This window comes from Pelodiscus sinensis, chromosome 2 (assembly GCF_052426305.1).
Source record: "Pelodiscus sinensis isolate ZL-2025 chromosome 2, ASM5242630v1, whole genome shotgun sequence".
Lineage (NCBI taxonomy): Eukaryota > Metazoa > Chordata > Testudines > Trionychidae > Pelodiscus > Pelodiscus sinensis.
Window position 1 is genome coordinate 184643414 of NC_143053.1, and position 17333 is coordinate 184660746.

Below are 17333 nucleotides of genomic sequence, written 5' to 3' on the forward strand. Positions count from 1 at the left end.
CTCAAGCAGTTTCCCGCTGGCCCCATGATCCCCACAGCATTTCAAAGTGGCAGTGCCACATGGGGCCTGGGGTCAGGTGGGGAGTCCCCAGTTGACCCCTGGATCCACATGGCGCTGCCGCTTTGAAGCACTCCCTCCTCTCCCCCTCCCTTGCTGCCTCTTTCTGATAGAGCCAGCAAGAGAGGGGGGAAGCAACTAGCTGACTAGTGTGTTGACTCTCCAATAAGCATTTGTTTATCGGATAGTTGACTAGTCGTTCACATCCATAATACACACCCACAAGGAATACCCCCAGCAACCGTATGAAATGGAAACCTCTCAGAGAGCATACGGAGGCTTTGTCTACACTTAAACTGAAAGTGTGGCCACGGCTGGATTGCTGGGAGAGGGCTCTCCCAGTACTCTATGTAAGACATCTCTGTGAAGGAAGTAGCTAGTAGCCTGGTTCACAATGGTGCTTTACAGCGCTGTAATTTGCTGTGCGGGAGGCAGATGGAGGAGGAGGAGGAGAGTGTTTTTCACACTCCTGAGCCAGAAAGTTACAGCGCTGTAAAGTGCCAATATCAGAGACAATGGAGACTGCTTGACTCACATCACCGTAAAGCTGGAAGAAGTTACAAAAGGGGGAAGTGACATCATGACTTGGCTTCCTCCCCCCTCCCAAATTCAACACTTGGAAACAAGTCTGGAGAACAAAGAGTTTGAAGGGGGAGGTGGTCCCAGGCTAAAAAAGAGGAATCCTAGGCCGTTTATGAAAGGACTTCTTCCTTATCAAACAGACTGTGATTCTACTTTTATTTCTTAGGTCAGTGGTCACCAACCAGTACATCAGGATCTACTGGTAGATCTTGGAGCTTTTGACAGGTGATCCTGACAGTTTGGCCCGGAGGCTATCGAGAGCTGGCACTTCATCTGCCCCTCTCAGCACTCCTGTGCTGCCCGGCCCTCTACCTTGGAGGTGCCCCTCACCCCTAGGAGCCGCCTGCTTGCTGTGCAGGGCACGGGAAGAAGAGGAAAGGGGGGGTGCTGATTTCAGGGTGCCCCTCCCTGCACCCCATCTCCACGGGCAGAGGGGGCAGGGATGGAGAGAGTTTGCTGTCTGCTTTTGGGAGTGGTGCAGGACCAGGGCAGGGGTGAGCCTGCCTTAGTCCCCTGCATCACCACCCAGAAGACACCTGTGGTAAGTGGTGCCCAGCTGGAGCCCGCATTCCAAACCCTAGCCCCAGCCCTGAATCCCTCTTGCACCTCAAAACCCTGCCCCCAGCCTGATAAAAGTGATGAGGATGGGGAGGGAGGATGGAGTGAGTAGGGGAGGGGCCTTGGAGAAAGGGCAGGAAGGAGGCGGGGCAAAGGTGTTTGGATAGATCCTGGAATGTGATTTCATGCTTGAAAAGGTTGGAGACCACTGTCTTAGGTGATCAACTTTGATGATCAGAACACTCATTATTTGTAAGCACTTAAAATCTTGTGGTGATTAATAAAATGAAATGGGAGTGTGATGACTGTACTGCTTGCAGCCCTGTGTGGGCAGGGACTAAGATTACTTCAATCCACTTGTGTGCCCTCATGATTCTGCCATGCTTTGGGACCTTGCCCCCCTCTCCCCTGCCAGCATAACTTACTTAGGTAACAGAAGGAGCAATTCTAAGTTCCACCATCTGCCTCAGCACCACCCAAGGTCCCCACACCGCTACGTGCTAGGCACCCTGCTCCTAAGTTCCTTTGTAAAGAGGCCTGTATAAGGAAGCCAATGCATTCACCAGGCTATTTTTCCCAGATAGCTCTACAGTTTTTACAGAGAGTATGTTGCCACAGGGAGCTGTAGAGGGATAAAAATCTCGCCCCATAATATTCACATGGAAAACAAGAACCACAGTGTAGTGTTTATCCCGGTTACATATTTTTAAATCTTGATTCCCAATACTGTGGAAATCAGAACAAATAGTGAGACTAATCAATAGATGACATTAATTTGATGGGTATTAGCACATGTTTCTCTCTGGAAACATGTTTTCTACAGAGAATTGACCTATTGGCTCTTCCTACCTGGATCTGTATTTGTAACAGGTTTGTTTTGAACATTCTGTGATGGGCGGAAATCTATTTCATCCAACCAAGGCTGTAGTTCATAATACGCATCAGAGACCTCTTGTAGGATGTAGATGAAATATTCTGAAACTTCTTCTCCTTTGCTTTGAACCAGATCCAGAATTTTACGAACCTGAAGAAATACCACATCGAATGTTAGCAACACATAGCCGTTACATTTACGAAATGCTTCATGTATGGAAATGGGAACCTCATTGCAGTAGGAATAACAGGTATTTCGAACGAGGGCTTTATTTCGAACGCCCATTTCACTGCCGCGTGTGGACACGGGCTGTTATTCTGGGCTTGTCAATTTCAAAAACCGGTGCCAGGGCAGGAAGATGCAAATCAAGCGCAGGATATTTAAATCCCAGGCTTGATTTGTAATTTCAAATGCTTACATTTGCAGCCCTATTTCGAATTAGGCTGCAAGTGTAGACATACCCTCAGTTTTCACTCACTTCTGGCCCCTTCTGCAGGATTCTGCGTGAGAGGTTAGGCAATATGGCCCAAAAACTAAACTTCCCCCTTTTCCTGTGAAATACACATTGCCTGTGCTGGGAGCTACACTCGGTAGGTGTCTGAGGGCTTGTCTTCAGTACATGCAGGAATGCCGCTCCGGGATCAATCTTCCAGAGTTTGATTTAGCAAATTTTGATTTAGCGAGTCTAAACTAACTCAGAGGGTGCTCCCACAGGCATCTGGTACTCTTCCTTTTGCAAGGTGTAAGGGAAGCCGATGGGCGCGTTTGTTCTCATCAGCCTTCCATTGTGGGGATGCCACCAAGCTCAGCTTAAGGAAAGCCGATGCCAGCTACATATTCTAAGTAGCTAGAGTTGCGTACCTTAAGTCGAGATGCTCGGTCTAGTGTAGAGCTGGCCTGAGTGCTTTATTACTATGTTATACTACTGAACAAAAAAAAAGACCCCAAAGTAATCATACAATACACCACTGTTCAACTCCCAGCTTAGGCTAGCTACACAGAGTAAGCACCAGTTACAATTTTCACTCTCAAATAAGTGTCATTACACTAGGGGAATCTGCACATTGATGAAAAGCCCAGGATTCTGAATCTTTTGTAGTTCACTCTCCTCTAGCTGTGACATAGTTCTGAAACCTCAAGAGCTGCATAACTGGTTCTTAAGGGAAATCACAGTCAGGTACTGTATTAAATCATTGTATTGGGAAAAAATGCCTCTCGCTAGTGGAAGAATTGGAAACCCAAGCAGTTTTTGCTATTATTTGCCACTGGAGACAGAAATCTAGACCCAAAGTGTGACAAGATTAGGGATGTTAAATTTAGATTAACTGGCTAATCGAATAGTCCATGCAATTTGCATCAACTATTCGATTAGACGATAAGGGCACCTCCATCTTTGAAGTGCAGCAACAGCCCACTTCAAAGGTGAAAGCGCTGCGGGGAGCACAGGACCAGTGGGGGACTCAAGGGTTCAATGGGGCATTTCAAAGTGGCAGAACCCGGGCCTCCACGCAGCGCTGCCACTCTGAAGCACCCCCTCTTCTTCCTTCCCCCGTTGCTGCCTCTTTCTGATAGAGGCAATAAGGGACGGAGGGAAGTGACTAGTTGATTAATGTGTCGACTATCCCAAATGGCATTTGCTTATCAGATAGTCAACTAGTCATTCACATCCCTAGTCAAGATATCAAGGTTTTCCTCAATTTCATGAAGAAATATACAGAATGTCCATATGTATTTAAATAAAACCTTTACTATGACATAGGAGGGTCCTAGTTTAAATGAGGGGAAAGCCTTCATTAGAAAAAATGATTACAATTTTAAAATGAACACTTTTTCTCCTTTAAACTAGGGCTCCATCTATGCCACGTCTCCACCCACCATGTCAGAGAATGATCTTCTGGCATTCAACTAAGCGGGTCTAGTAAAGACTCACTAAATGGAATGCTGAGGGTGTGCCCAGTCGTCGCTGGTACACATCGATTCGCGAGGAGTAAGGTAAGCCAACGGGAGTGTTTGCTCCTGTCAACCTCCCACTGTGAAAACAGCATCAAGCTCAGCTTAAGGTATGCTAACTCCTGCTATGTTATTTATGTAGCTGGAGTTGCATACCTTAAGCCGACCTTCCTGGTCTCATATAGACCTTGATTGATATTAACTCTGTTTCCCTCTTAAGTATTTGCTCGCATCACAGATTTTTTGGTAAATGTATGTTTTAGAGCTTTTCTTATATCGGCAAACATATAGATTTACAGAGGTTAATTGCCATGATTTGAGGACACAATGCAACTCTCACTAAAATCAGCAGAAAGGCTCCCATCAACTTCAATGGGAGTGGGTTCAGACCCTATACGAACACTGATTGTCCTAATAAAATAAACAAAAGCCGAGTTGGACCAACACTGAGGGCTTGCCTACACTATGGGTCAGATCAATGAGGCAGTGAACGATCCAAGTCGATTGCTCTCCCCTCGACTCTAGTACTCCATCTCAATGAGAAGCGCCAGGGGAGTCAATAGGAGAGCATTTCCAGTCAACACACTGCAGTGAACTTCAGCTATGCTGTTCATATAACTGAAGTTGTGTAACTTAAATTGATTTGCTGCCTTTGCACTGTGGACAAGTCCTGAGTGCTTGCTTTTGGTTTGACAATCAAGTCCTCAGTTTTTTAGTAACCAAGCAGTTTATCTACTCCACCCACTGCTGTTCACTGCCCAAATACACCAACGATTTCCATCCTATAGAATGGTTTTAATACATTCATTTATTTTCTGTGTGAATCTAGTGCTTGTCAAAGGTGCAGGTGTTCTGTTGTTATCCATAGAGCAAAACTAGCAACTGTGTAAGCTTCCTTAGATTGCCTCAGCAATGACCTTCCGCACTGGCAGGATCACCTCAAGGTGATAGAGAACTCAACTGTTCAGTCATCCTACCCATTCAATAGCCTCTCTGCTGCATCTACTCACTAGAGCACCAACTATTGGCTGTGATACCGGTGACGAGGACGCTGACCCATAGGAAGTAGACCGAGAGTATCAAACATGATAAAAATATAAAAGGCAGTTGAGTTAAAGTTACCATGCAGGCTCCAACTTATGCGGTTTTACATGGTTAATAAAAAACTTAAGCTGAATGTGAAATAAGACTATACCTTGTCGGCCTGAGTAGGAAACTGCACGGCAATCTCTGCATCTTCAATAGAGAAGTATTCGTTCTTAATCAAGTTGTCAATCAAACATTGTGTGTTTCGGATTTTGCTGACTAAAAGTTCTCGATGTATTTTCAGCACATTAAGGAAGGATGGGGGACTTGATTCGGAGAGTACTTGCTGGATAGTCTCTATGTTAGCACAAGACTGACCTTCCATTGTTAAGACAGCCAGAGACTGGTCCTTTTAACTTCATCATTGAGCGACTGTAGATTTGCAGCGTGGAATTGGCATGGAGTTTAATGCAAGTGACACAGAGATTGTCCTTCGCATTACTGGACCTGTGCAGTTAATAGCATGGAATATCTATTAAAAGAACATTCAACAGTAGAGACTACTCCTCAAACACGAACCAAACAAAGTTTTTCTAGTCTATCAAGAGTACAATTGCTAACCTCACCTTCCAAGAACAATGGATTGCTAGCCCAGCACTTGAACTCATACTGTTCTTGGGAAAAAGTTACCAAATGGTCCAAGCTAATAAAAGCATACACAGTACTCTATAATAAAGAGCTTCAGAGGGGTAGCCGTGTTAGTCTGTAACTGGAAAAACTTAAAAAACAACAAATAGTCTTGCAGCACCTTAGAGACTAACAAAAAATGTAGATGATACCATCTACATCTTTTGTTAGTCTCTAAGCTGCTGCAAAACTATTTGTTGTTTTGTAAAAAAGAACATTATTTTACTTTGCACTGTGCTTCTTTCCACTTTATTTTATGCGCTTTGGTGTCTGATAGAATATTTTATATTATCTTTTTATGCTTCAGTGGGTAAGGCATGGCCTCTGTCCAAATGTCGTTGGGCAGGAAAGAAAGGAAAGAAAATGATATTGCATCAAAATGCAATAGTTTCTCACAGAGCAGGTCAGTTCTGCTTTATTACAAAAAGCTAAGAATGTGTTTAAAATGTTGCTTATAGACATGACCTAGTGAATCCATGACACCTTCATATACATTAAAAAATAGGAGATGGCATCTGAGTAGATTTAGGAGACAGCTTGGGGTGGGAAGATCACATTAGTTGGATGTGAAACAATCAGCAGTGAAATAATAAAGTTGACAATTATTGCGGGCCCCAGCTTGCTTGGATACAGCCCTTGAGGCTCAGGGCTCCCCCACCGCCCAGGCATTGGGGAGTCTGTCTGGTGCTCCAGCCTCCCTTTCGGCCCCCTGCTGTCCGACCGCAGGCTTTAGAATGAAGTGGTGTTTGAAAAATGGTTTAATCATCAAAGTTTATTATTATTACACAATAAGATTCTTCTGACAAGAGAAATAGCAAAGTGGCTTCCAGTAAGCTAAGTGAAGCAGAAACCAGCCAACCGAGCTGCAGGGATAATCTGAATGGTGTAATGAAGACAGATTGGTCTAATAGACACAGATCACTTATTTGTGGCGGAAAATGTTAGCCAGGCTGTTTAGGTTTTATTACGTCCAGTTAAAGGAATGGACATTTAGAACTTGTCTAGGCTAGAGATTTACCCCAGTTTTAGCCAATGAGAACCAATCACTACTGCAACTGCACTTGTGCAAAGCAATTCTCAGGTGATTCAGGGGGACAGTGGAGCTATGCAAATTTACACCAGCTGTGAATCTGGCTCTCAGTGTACATAGGCAAAGTCATTACAAACTTCATCAGTGCGAATCACATCCTATCCCAGTTTCAAGCAGCAGTAAGCTGCATTGGTGCATACTGCATCTTCTAGTGTGGCTACAAAAGAGTCCTGTGAGTCTGCACTGGTGTCTGGATACTATAGATGAAATCCCCAGTACGAATAAGACTTTATATATAGTTGGAAAGGGAAAGAAGGTGAGGTGGATGTGGAAAGTTTTCTGCATTGTAAATGCCTTGGGAAACTATATACACTTTGAAGCAGCTACACTCCCTTTCCTGCAGAGGAGAGAGAGAGATTTTCTCTACTATTACTACAGTTAGAAACCTAAAAGTGTTACCAAAATCTCACTGGAACAGCTGCATCATTTCACCCAACATTTTCCACCTTGGAATTATAGTGCATACTTAGAGCTCAATTTGTAAATTCTCAGGAAGTATTCAGAATGGATCTGACAGTGATCTTGTAAGAAGTCTACTTCTCAGCTGGTAAATTAAATGTAGGTACAATAAAACTCCAATGGTCCGGCATCTGATGGTCCGGCACCATCAGGAACCCGGAAGTGCTCTGGGCAGCTGGACCATTGGAGCTGCTCTGCCACCAGCTTCCCCGATTCAGCCGCTGCTAAAACTGACCAGTGGCTGAATTGGGGACGCCTAGGGTAGAGCAGCTGGAGTGCTGCCGGGTTGGTCCCGTAGCGCTGCCCCTCGGGGTTGCGGGGCCCAACCCGGCAGCACTCCAGCTGTCCCCGATTCAGCCGCTCCTGAAACTGACCAGCGGCTGACTCCAGGAAGCCCAAGGCAGAGCTGCTCTGCCCCAGGCTTCCTGGAATCAGCCCCTGATCAGTATCAGCAGCGGCTGACTTGGGGACACCTGGGGCAGAGCAGCTGGGGTGCTGCCGGGTTGGTCCAGTAGCGCTGAGGAGTGGCGCTGTGGGACCAACCTGGCAGCCCCCCAGCTGCTCTGCCCCAGGCGTCCCCAAGAGCAGCTGGGGTGCTGCCGGGTTGGTCTCGCCGCGCCAAGGGTCAGCGCTATCGGACCAATCCGGCAGCACTCCAGCTGCTCTATTGCAGGCATCCCCGATTCAGCCGCTGCTGAAACTGACCAGCAGCGGCTGAATCAGGGACGCCTGGGGCAGAGCCGGACTATCGGAAGGGGGGGCTATGAGGGGTCTGGGGTGGCATCCCCCCCCACCCCAGACCCCTCATAGTCCCCCCTTCCGATAGTCCGGCAAATCTGATAATCTGGCACCTCCTGGGTCCTAAAGGTGCCGGATTATCGGAAGTTTAGTGTACAATGCTTGTACCAAAATAGTAATTATATATATTTTACTATATTGCTATTTAAGTACAGTATTAGTAATTGTAATTAATTATAATCCAATTTTGTCAGTTCTCTCATGGATACAATAGCTGGTGTTTGAAATCCAAAAACACAGCCTTTTTTAAAATAAGAGCAGTTTCGTTCCTGTTCCTCCCACATTATCTTTAAGCCTCACAGCCACACATAATAATCAGCGAAATGGCAATAGCTTATCTAGATGAAAAGGGCCTTGGATCCCTCTCAGGGGAACATTAACATAACATTAATACATGGAGGCTTGCTGATTTCATGCATGCTATGGTGTACAGTTCTGACTCTCCAAGAAGTCCCATTGGCTGTAACAATGAGACCAAGATGTGTATTCTGTAGCAAGCCTTTTCTTAGCACACAGTTCTAGTGATCATACTGTGGCTCACTTAACCATGGATGGGGTGGGATGGGGCAACGGATTAGCCAATGCCTGCACAAATTTCAAATCCATAGCTTTGAACTGCGGGACCCTAGGGCAGTTGCTCCCTTTACTCCCCCTTCCTTCCATGCGTTGGTGGGCCTGGATCATCCAAGGAGTTTAAAAGCAAAGGAGAGAAGTGAATTAGAGCAATAGGCAGGTGGAAAGGATCTGTAGGACAGGGGAAACACAAGCAACCCTGGAAACAGGGAAAAGAGCATGAATTGCTGGGGATTGGGGGTGTGAAAGATTAACTGGTTAGCTTCATCCTTAATGGGGGGAGGCTTACCAGTTCTGGTTAACAGATGGGAGCTGGAGCAACTCCCCACTGGCTGCAAGCAGGGGGATGCTCCAACCCCTTAAGGCTTGCCATGGACAAGTACACTCCGGTCTAGCCAGCGCATCCCCTTTGTGCGGTGGGGTGAGCGCACCTTCCCGCCCACCCCCATTTAATCGGTTAACCAGGTAAATATCACGTTTAACCAGTTAACCAGTTAACCAATTAAATGGAGTTTTACATCCCTACTTGTTATAATGGACTATGGGAGAGGATGGGTGGGGACTGAGGCAAGAGAGAAATGAAAGGGGGACAGAGGTCAAGACTTGCCAGAGTAAGTAGACACAACATACATATACTTTACACTTACACCGAGGCGTCGGACAATCACTGAGCTGGAGTCACAAGGCTGAGTAAGATGATGCTATTTTGACGTTAGTGAGTCTGCTGATTACAACAGCTCTTTAAAATGGTAATCTTTGTGCAGCCAAAAAATATGGGCTCTTCTTTCTACCATTTACATTCTCTTTTTGCTCAAAGTGTTCCCTCAAATCCCGTCACAACTGCCACTCCTGCCTGCCATTTCCTCACCTGGTGATGCAAGAAACTCATCTAATTTTCTGGTAGTGAAAAATATTGTGTTTCACTGATACTGTAAATACTTATTGCCAAAAGAGCTTATTGGAGGCCCTTAACTTACATGCAACAGGGAAAGGGGTGCAAGAACATGAAGTATTTAATCCACTAAATTTGGCTTCTGATTAAATTGTCTATTCACTGACAAAGAGTATACAAGTGGGGGAAGTAAAATTAGTCTGAACAACAAGTTTGCCCAAGGCAACTTAGTTTTTAAAGTAAAGGAAAAACTAATTTAAAAAAATGGTTTCTCTTTAAAGAAAGAAATTAAATGAAAAATCCAACCCATATTATTTCTGGTCTGACTGTCCAAAACAGACCATTCCTATTGACTCAGTGAAAATAACAACTATGACACATCACTGGTTGAACTAGTTTCTGGAAGCTGGAAAACCTATTTATTAGGGCTGTTGATTAATCACAGTTAATTCACACAATTAACTAAAAATTAATCACAATTACTCAAAGTTTTAATCATGCTGCTAAACAACAGAATACCAATTGAAAGTTATTAAATACTTGTGGATGTTTTTCTACATTTTCAATTACAACACAGAATACAAAGTGTACAGTGCTCTTGCAGTATTATTACAAATACTTGAACTGTAAAAATGATAATAGTATTTTTCAATTTCTCTCATACCAGGAATCCGGGCTCTGTGCAGTGCTGCCGCTTTGAAGTACTTCCATAGGCATACGCAGCACATGTCATTAGGGCGTGCACCCAGGGAATTTTATTTTATTTTTTAAAGGCGAACATTTATTGAATACAGCCGCTCCCCAAGTTGTGAACGTTCGAGTTACGACCGTTCACACTTACGACCAAAGCTTCCATGGAGCAGTCGTAAAGGCAGTCCCCGAGTTACGAACGCGACCCATGCTTACCAACAGTGCGGTCGCATGTAACTCAATGGGGTCCGAGTTACGAACAGTTCGAGCTACGGCCAAGTGTTTGGTCTGTAACTCATTTGTAACTCGGAGAGAGGCTGTACTCAATCATAAACTAAAGAAACTAAAACTTAACTAAACTTAATTTTTTTTAAATTAACAACTAAACTTTACTTAAAAAATACAAGCTTAAGTATGGGACATTGTGCTTCTTTGTTTGTTTGTTACATGTGCAATTCAGTGCTTATTGCATAATACAGCAATCCATACTTTAAAACTAAAAGAGCGTATCATGTGATTAAATTAAAATCCAAAGCCACTTTTTTTGAGAGACATTATAGGGTTACCAGGTAGTCTTAAAAAAAAATATCGGACACACTTCATGGGGGGGGGAGGGGAGGTACCGGCCTGTAGGGGAGCGGGGCTGGCCGGGAGGAAGGGGCGGGGGGTAGGGAAGCAGAGCTGGCGGAAGGGGAGGGGTTGGGGACTGGCTGGGGGAGATTGGGGGGGGGAGCGATGTGAAACAGAGCTGGTCGGTTGCGGGAGGGGAAGGGTGGAGCAGGACTGGCCGGGGGAGATCGGGGGGAAGGGAGTGCGGCCAGCGGGAGCAGGGCTGGCTGGGGGAGCTCAGGAGGAGGAGGGGAGAACTGGTCAATGGAAGCAGCGCTGGCGGGAGGTGCAGCAGAGCTGGCCGGGGAAGATCGGGAGGAGGAACCAGCCCGCAGGAGGTAGAACTGGCAGCGGGGGCAGGTGTTGGGTACAGCAGGGCTGGCCGGGGGAGATCGGGAGAGGAGGGGAGAACTAGCCGCCAGAAGCAGGGCTGGCGGCAGGTGCAGCAGGGCTGGCCGGGGAAACTGTCATCGGCATGGAAGCATGTTCTTTGGAATGGTGGTCAAAGCATGAAGGGGCATATGAATATCTATCATACCTGCCACATGCAAACACCTGCTCTCATTTTCAGGTGACATTTTAAATAAATAGGCAATATTATCTCCCATAAATGTAACCAAACTTATTTGTCTTAGCGATTGACTGAACAAGAGGTAAAATTGAGTGGACTTGTTGGCAATAGGGATGCAGCAAATGCTTATCGGCTAGTCAGTCGACTAGTTGATTCCCCCCCCCTTGCTGTCTCTATCAGATAGAGGCAGCAAAGCGGGGGGGGGGGGATACTTCAAAGCAGCAACGCCACACAGCTAAGCCCGGGATCAGCTTTGCGGCGCTGCCTCTTTGAAATGCAAAAGCAGCGTTCAAAGGGGCAGTGCCGCACAGCTGATCCCCGGCTCAGCTGTGCGGCGTTGCCACGCATGGAGCCCCGAGTCAGCTGGGAACTCCCCAACCCGGGATCAGCTGGGAGTCCCCAGCTGATCCCAGGTTCTATATGGCATTCAAATTGGCAGCGCAGCATGGAGCACGTGGTCAGCGATGGACTCTGAGTCCCCCGCTGACTCCAGGCTCCATGAGGGCGCTGCTGCTTTGAAATGCACAAGAGCCTCCGCTGGGATCTCTTGTACATTTCAAAGCTGGCACGCTGCATGCAGCCTGGAGACAGTGGGACTTCCCACTGACCCTGGGCTGCACGTGGAGTTCCGCATTCCTCCTTGGAAATGTGTAAGAGCCCCAGTAGGAGCTCTTGTACATTTCAAAGGAGGAATGCGGAAGTGTCTATCAACTAGTCAAGTAGTCGGAAATTCCTAGTAAATTAACCGTTACTTAACATCCTTAGTAGGTGCTAAAGTTTTACATTGTTTTATTTTTGAGCACAATTATGTAACAAAAACTAATCTACATTGTAAGTTGCACTTTCATAATGAGATTGCACGACAGTACCTGTATGAGATGAACTGAAAATTATTCTCTTTTTTTTTTACTGCAAATATTTTTAGTAAAAAAGTGAGCACTTTGCATTTTATGTTGTCATTGAAATCAATACTTTTGGAAATGTAGAAAAACAATATTTTTAATAAATTTCAATTGGTGTCATGGCCCTTCCATGCTTATAAAAATTGGCTTATGAATATGAATATGTTTAACTCAAAGATGCTTTAAGCAAAATGCATCATGTAACACATCATCTGAATGTGTATATTCTATTTCTGTGCACGTATCATTCTTCTGTGTCAAGCCACCTGATGCTGGAACCCTTTTTGGATCTTGTACTTTTCCACTCATGATGAGAAAAGTTTAACCTGAACACAAAGAATTTCCACCACACAAAAGGGATATAAAGGTGGCAAAAGGGATATAAAGGTGGGAAAACAAACAATAACGGGGTGGCCAGATGCCAGGAGACCCCTTCCCTTTACCATCCAAAATGCCTGCTAGAAACATCTACATCAGAACAGGGAGAAGAGTTGGGCCCGTGCTAAGAGGCAGCTTAATTTGTGAAAGAGGTGATTAGAACCACTATTAGGTTAAAAATTTGCATTTAACAAGTTTCTTAGCATATAGGGTTCACTGACGTGTTTTATTTTGGCTTTTTACTTTGATCTGCCTGTTATCACTTGCAATCACTTAAATCCTTTTTATACTTAATAAAATACTTTTGTTTATTATCTAGCCCAGCGTAAATAACCGTTACTGGGGAAAGAGAGGGGAGCAAACACTGTGTATATCTCTCATTTGTAAAGGGGGTAGACTTTATGAGCGTTCTCTGTGTAAAACTTTTATAAAGAGTAAGACACATTTATCTGGAGTTTTGGTCCTCTTTGAGGCTGTGTTCCTGGGTTCAGCCAATGACCTTATAGCTGAGCCTTCCCAGAGCTGAGCTGCTTGAGTGTCTGTGTTGCTCTGCTGGGGCGCTATTAACTCACCTCTGCCTTGGCAGAGAGAAACCACAGCTTCTGGTATACTGTCACAGCAGGACAGTAAGATAGGGTACCCCAGAGAGCAGGTAGGTGGACATCAGTGACATGAACAGCACAGAGGGTAAGAGTCCCAAGGGGCCCTCTGATCAAACCCATCACAATTGTTGTTCTCAGAGGAGTAGCCATATTAGTCTGTAACTTTAAAAACAAGTAGTCCTGTGGCATCTCATGATACTATATATGCATTTTTGTTAGTCTCTAAAGGTATGTCTACACTACCCTCCTAATTCGAAATAGGAGGGTAATGTAGTCATACCGCAATTGCAAATGAAGCCCGGGAAATTCAAATCCCGGGCTTCATTTGCAAATTGCGGTATGACTACATTACCCTCCTATTTCGAATTAGGAGGGTAGTGTAGACATACCCTAAGGTGCCACCGGACTATTCGTTGTTATTTAACAGTGCAATTCAAACTGTGATTAATCACAATTAATTTTTTGGGTCAAGGTAATTTGTTTTGAGTTAATTGCACGAGTAAACTGTGATTAATTGACAGTAGTAGAAACTTTCCATGCTTGGTCTCATAGGAGTTGGAGCAAAATTTGTTCCTGTCAGGGAACATGTGTTTATTAAGTGGTTAAATAGGACCTAGCTAACCAGGGCCCTGATCAAGGTCTCAAGGGGCTACTGTGATACAAGCTGTAATAATATCCACTGAGTTTTGATGGAAGCATGTCAAGGATCCTGGCTTCTCCTCCGCTGACCCACAGAGCCTCAGCTTAATTAAGAGGATGGGGAGGGCCAAAGGGCCCCTACTGCTCACTTTTACATCTCCCCTAACCCAGTTCTGCCGGCTTCTGCTTCTGCCCTCTTCCATCAGTAGGGAGAGCATCAGCATGCAGCCTAAATCAGTGGCAACGTGCGGGGCACAAGGAGGCACGTGCACCCTTCAAGTGCCAGGGCAGAAGGGGCAAAGGGCCAGCCAGCCAGGCTGTGTCTAGACTGCATCCCTTTTCCGTAAAAGGGATGCAAAGTAGACACATCGCAATTGCAAATGAAGCGGGGATTTAAATCTCCCCCGCTTCATTTGCATAAACATGGCTGCCGCTTTTTTTCCGGCTCAGAGCTTTGCTGGAAAAAAGCGCCAGTCTAGACGGGGATCTTTCGGAAAATAAAGCCTTTTCCGAAAGATCCCTTATTCCTTATTTTAAGAGGAATGCAGTCTAGACACAGCCCCAGAGTCTCTGGCATCCAGCACTTGCAGCAGGGGTCCAGCCCCCCTGCACTCACTGGCAACAGTGTGAAAAGCGGAGCTACGTGGGCCCAGCTCACTCTGCTCTCCTGACACACTGATCTGGGGAGGGCCGGGACCATCCCTATGCTTTAGTGGCAGGAAGTGGAGCGACACGGCTGGGGGAGCAGAGCGAGCTGAGGCCACGTTGCTCCACTTCCTCTGCCACTGCCGGTGAGCGTGCTGGACTCCTGACCCCTTAGTCCGCCGGGCCATATAGGTCGCAGGATGTGGGACGGGGTAGGGATGTAAAGGGTTAGCCAGTTACCCACTAAGCATCACATTGATTGGGTGATGCTTATGGGCAACCGGTGGCCTGGCCAGGCTGGAGCAGCCCCCCTGCTTGATGTGGGCAGTGGCTGCTGCTCCATCCCAGCCAAGCCTGCCATACCATGGGCTGCGGGGGCTGCACCATCCCAGCTGGGCTGGAGCAGCTCCCCACCCATGGTGCAGTGAGCCTGGCCCAACTGGAGCAGTCCCCGCAGGCTTGGCTAGCCAGAGCAGCCCATGCACAGCAGGCCCCGTCGGACTGGAGCAGCCCCCTTCCTGTAGCACCGCCAGCCACAGGCAGGCGCTGCTCCAAGGTTAATGGGTTAAGCCTAGCGTTTAACCCTAGGCAGGGGCAGAGCAAGGCAGGGAGGGGGGATGGAACAGGGGTGGGAGAAAGGCAGACAGGAGGCGAAGGGTATTGTCCCCGCACTTCCTTGGGCCAGGGGGTAATCACGTGGCTGGTGAGCATTCCATCTTAATCAGCAGATGCCCCTAAACTATGTTTATATGCAATTGATATTTATATGTATGAATGTATTCGAGTTTACTAGACATTGACTGGCATCATCCTTTTTTTTCTTCTTAGAAGAAGGAGATGGAACTGAGTTGAACCAAAGTAGCAGGGCTCCCACTCTTGTGTTTCTTTCATCATCCTGCTGAGGGCCATATTCCTTCTTACATGAATCATGTGGAAAGCTTGATCATTCTGGCATTGCTACTGGCATCCAGGAAAAAGAGGTAACTTACCATCTGTTATTTGTAATGTAGCTCTACTGTATTACTGCAAATCTTTTCCTCTGCCAGCAGAGGAGCAGCCAGGTTTGGCTTTTTCTTTTGCCTTTGCTACTGGAGCTCCTGTATTAGCCTATAGCAGTTGGGCTGAAATCTCTGCCTAAAAGTTGCTCAACGCACTTTCCACTGTAACGTGTCCTCTGCCAAATTTCTGAAGAATGGGAGTGTCTTTCACTGAAGAGATGTGAAACTCAAGCCTTACAATTTAGAAACACGGATTCACAAAGTACAAATATTAGATGAACAAAGTTTAGACAAAAACACCAATTTAAACTAGAATAAGAAACTTAAACACACTGAAACTATAGAAAACATTACTGTCTCCATGTCACCTAGTAATTTGAATTTGGCTGTATCTCACTGACCAAACTCCTGATGAGGACACATGCGGACAAAATGAGAGAGGTTCCCATAATACGCTTTCCAAAATGGCTAAGAAAATTCAATTACATTTAGTTAATTTTTCTAGACTTCATTAATTAACCTTGTAAATTTCTCTAGCTTTCCTCTCAGCTCCACTAACCCATTTGCCTCACTATTCCCTCCTCACATACTTGCTTCACTGGCCCATCTCCCACACAATTTATTCTCACATTATCTGATACCTCCTTTGTTTCTTGCTCCTTTCCTTCTTTATATCACCTAAATTCTAAGGCCAGGCTTCTTGAAAAATTTTGTTCCCACAAGCACTGAGTGTTTGAGTGTTTTTTTTCCTCCCAATATCTTTCCAAATTAAACAATTCAATTTTGGAAAAGCCAGTAAGAGGCAAAGAACCAACAAACCTATTAGTGGGAAACATGGATCTCACACAGCCCAGGACAAGACTGGAGGGGTAAAGAAAATTCTTCCATTTCCCACAACACATCCTCGGAGTCTAGTAATTTATCTCAGTCCTTACTATTCTTTTAACACACCACTTCTTTGCATTTAATAAGGACCTTTAAGGGATATTCATTCACATCTCTGCAAATGGCCATTGGCCCACTTGGCTACGGTGTGTCTGCTCCCATCACTGTTTTAGAAGAACTGTGCTTTTTAAAAGACACTCAACTCTTTTATTTTGCATAAATCAGCGGCATCTCAAAACCTATCACAGAGATCTCTGGGAAGGAAGTGCAAGAGCCAGCCAGCCACCTTGAGATTTGAGCCATAGTGCCTTGCAGTTCTCATTCACCTCTCCGAGGCCTCACCCACAACAGTATGGCATTCTCCCCACAGCACTGTCACTCACCCCTCCCTCATTCCTGCCCCAGGCAGCCCCCCACCCAGCACTGTCACACACCCCCCACACGCTCCTGCCCCAGACAGCCCCATAGCCAGCACTGTGACCCCCCCTCCTGCCCCAGTCAGCCCCATAGCCAGCACTGTGACCCCCCCTCCTGCCCCAGTCAGCCCCATATCTAGCACTGTGACCCTCCCCCGCCCCAGTCAGCCCCATAGCCAGCACTGTGACCCCCCCTCCTGCCCCAGTCAGCCCCATAGCCAGCACTGTGACCCCCCCCCCGCCCCAGTCAGCCCCATAGCCAGCACTGTGACCCCCCCTCCTGCCCAGTCAGCCCCATAGCCAGCACTGTGACCCCCCCCCTCCTGCCCCAGTCAGCCCCATATCTAGCACTGTGACTCTCCCCAGCTCCTGCCCCAGTCAGCCCCATATCTAGCACTGTGACTCTCCCCACGCTCCTGCCCCAGTCAGCCCCCTCCAGCACTGGGATCCCT

General features: G+C 46.3%; 1 protein-coding gene and 1 long non-coding RNA gene across 5 annotated transcripts in view; one reads left to right on the forward strand and one right to left on the reverse strand.

Moving 5' to 3' along the window:
* Nucleotides 1–17333, reverse strand: part of NOD1 (nucleotide binding oligomerization domain containing 1) — a 42369-nt gene that overhangs the window by 24035 nt on the left and 1001 nt on the right. For 3 of the 4 annotated variants that reach the window (XM_075921950.2, XM_075921947.2, XM_075921948.2), the window contains exons 2-3: nucleotides 5217–5554; nucleotides 2047–2221 (exon numbers count right to left, since the gene is read on the reverse strand). In XM_075921950.2, the coding sequence (XP_075778065.2) occupies nucleotides 2047–2221; nucleotides 5217–5432 (391 nt within the window). In that variant the 5' untranslated portion in view covers nucleotides 5433–5554. Of the gene's footprint in view, nucleotides 1–2046; nucleotides 2222–5216; nucleotides 5555–17333 lie in introns of those variants that run through there. The other variant, XM_006125579.5, reaches the window with a different exon arrangement.
* LOC106732194 (uncharacterized) overlaps nucleotides 2193–17333 on the forward strand; it is a 30267-nt gene continuing 15126 nt past the window's right edge. The window contains exons 1-3 of the long non-coding RNA XR_001368456.4: nucleotides 2193–2321; nucleotides 3918–4063; nucleotides 15411–15562. This is a non-coding gene — a long non-coding RNA (uncharacterized LOC106732194). The remainder of the gene's footprint in view (nucleotides 2322–3917; nucleotides 4064–15410; nucleotides 15563–17333) is intronic.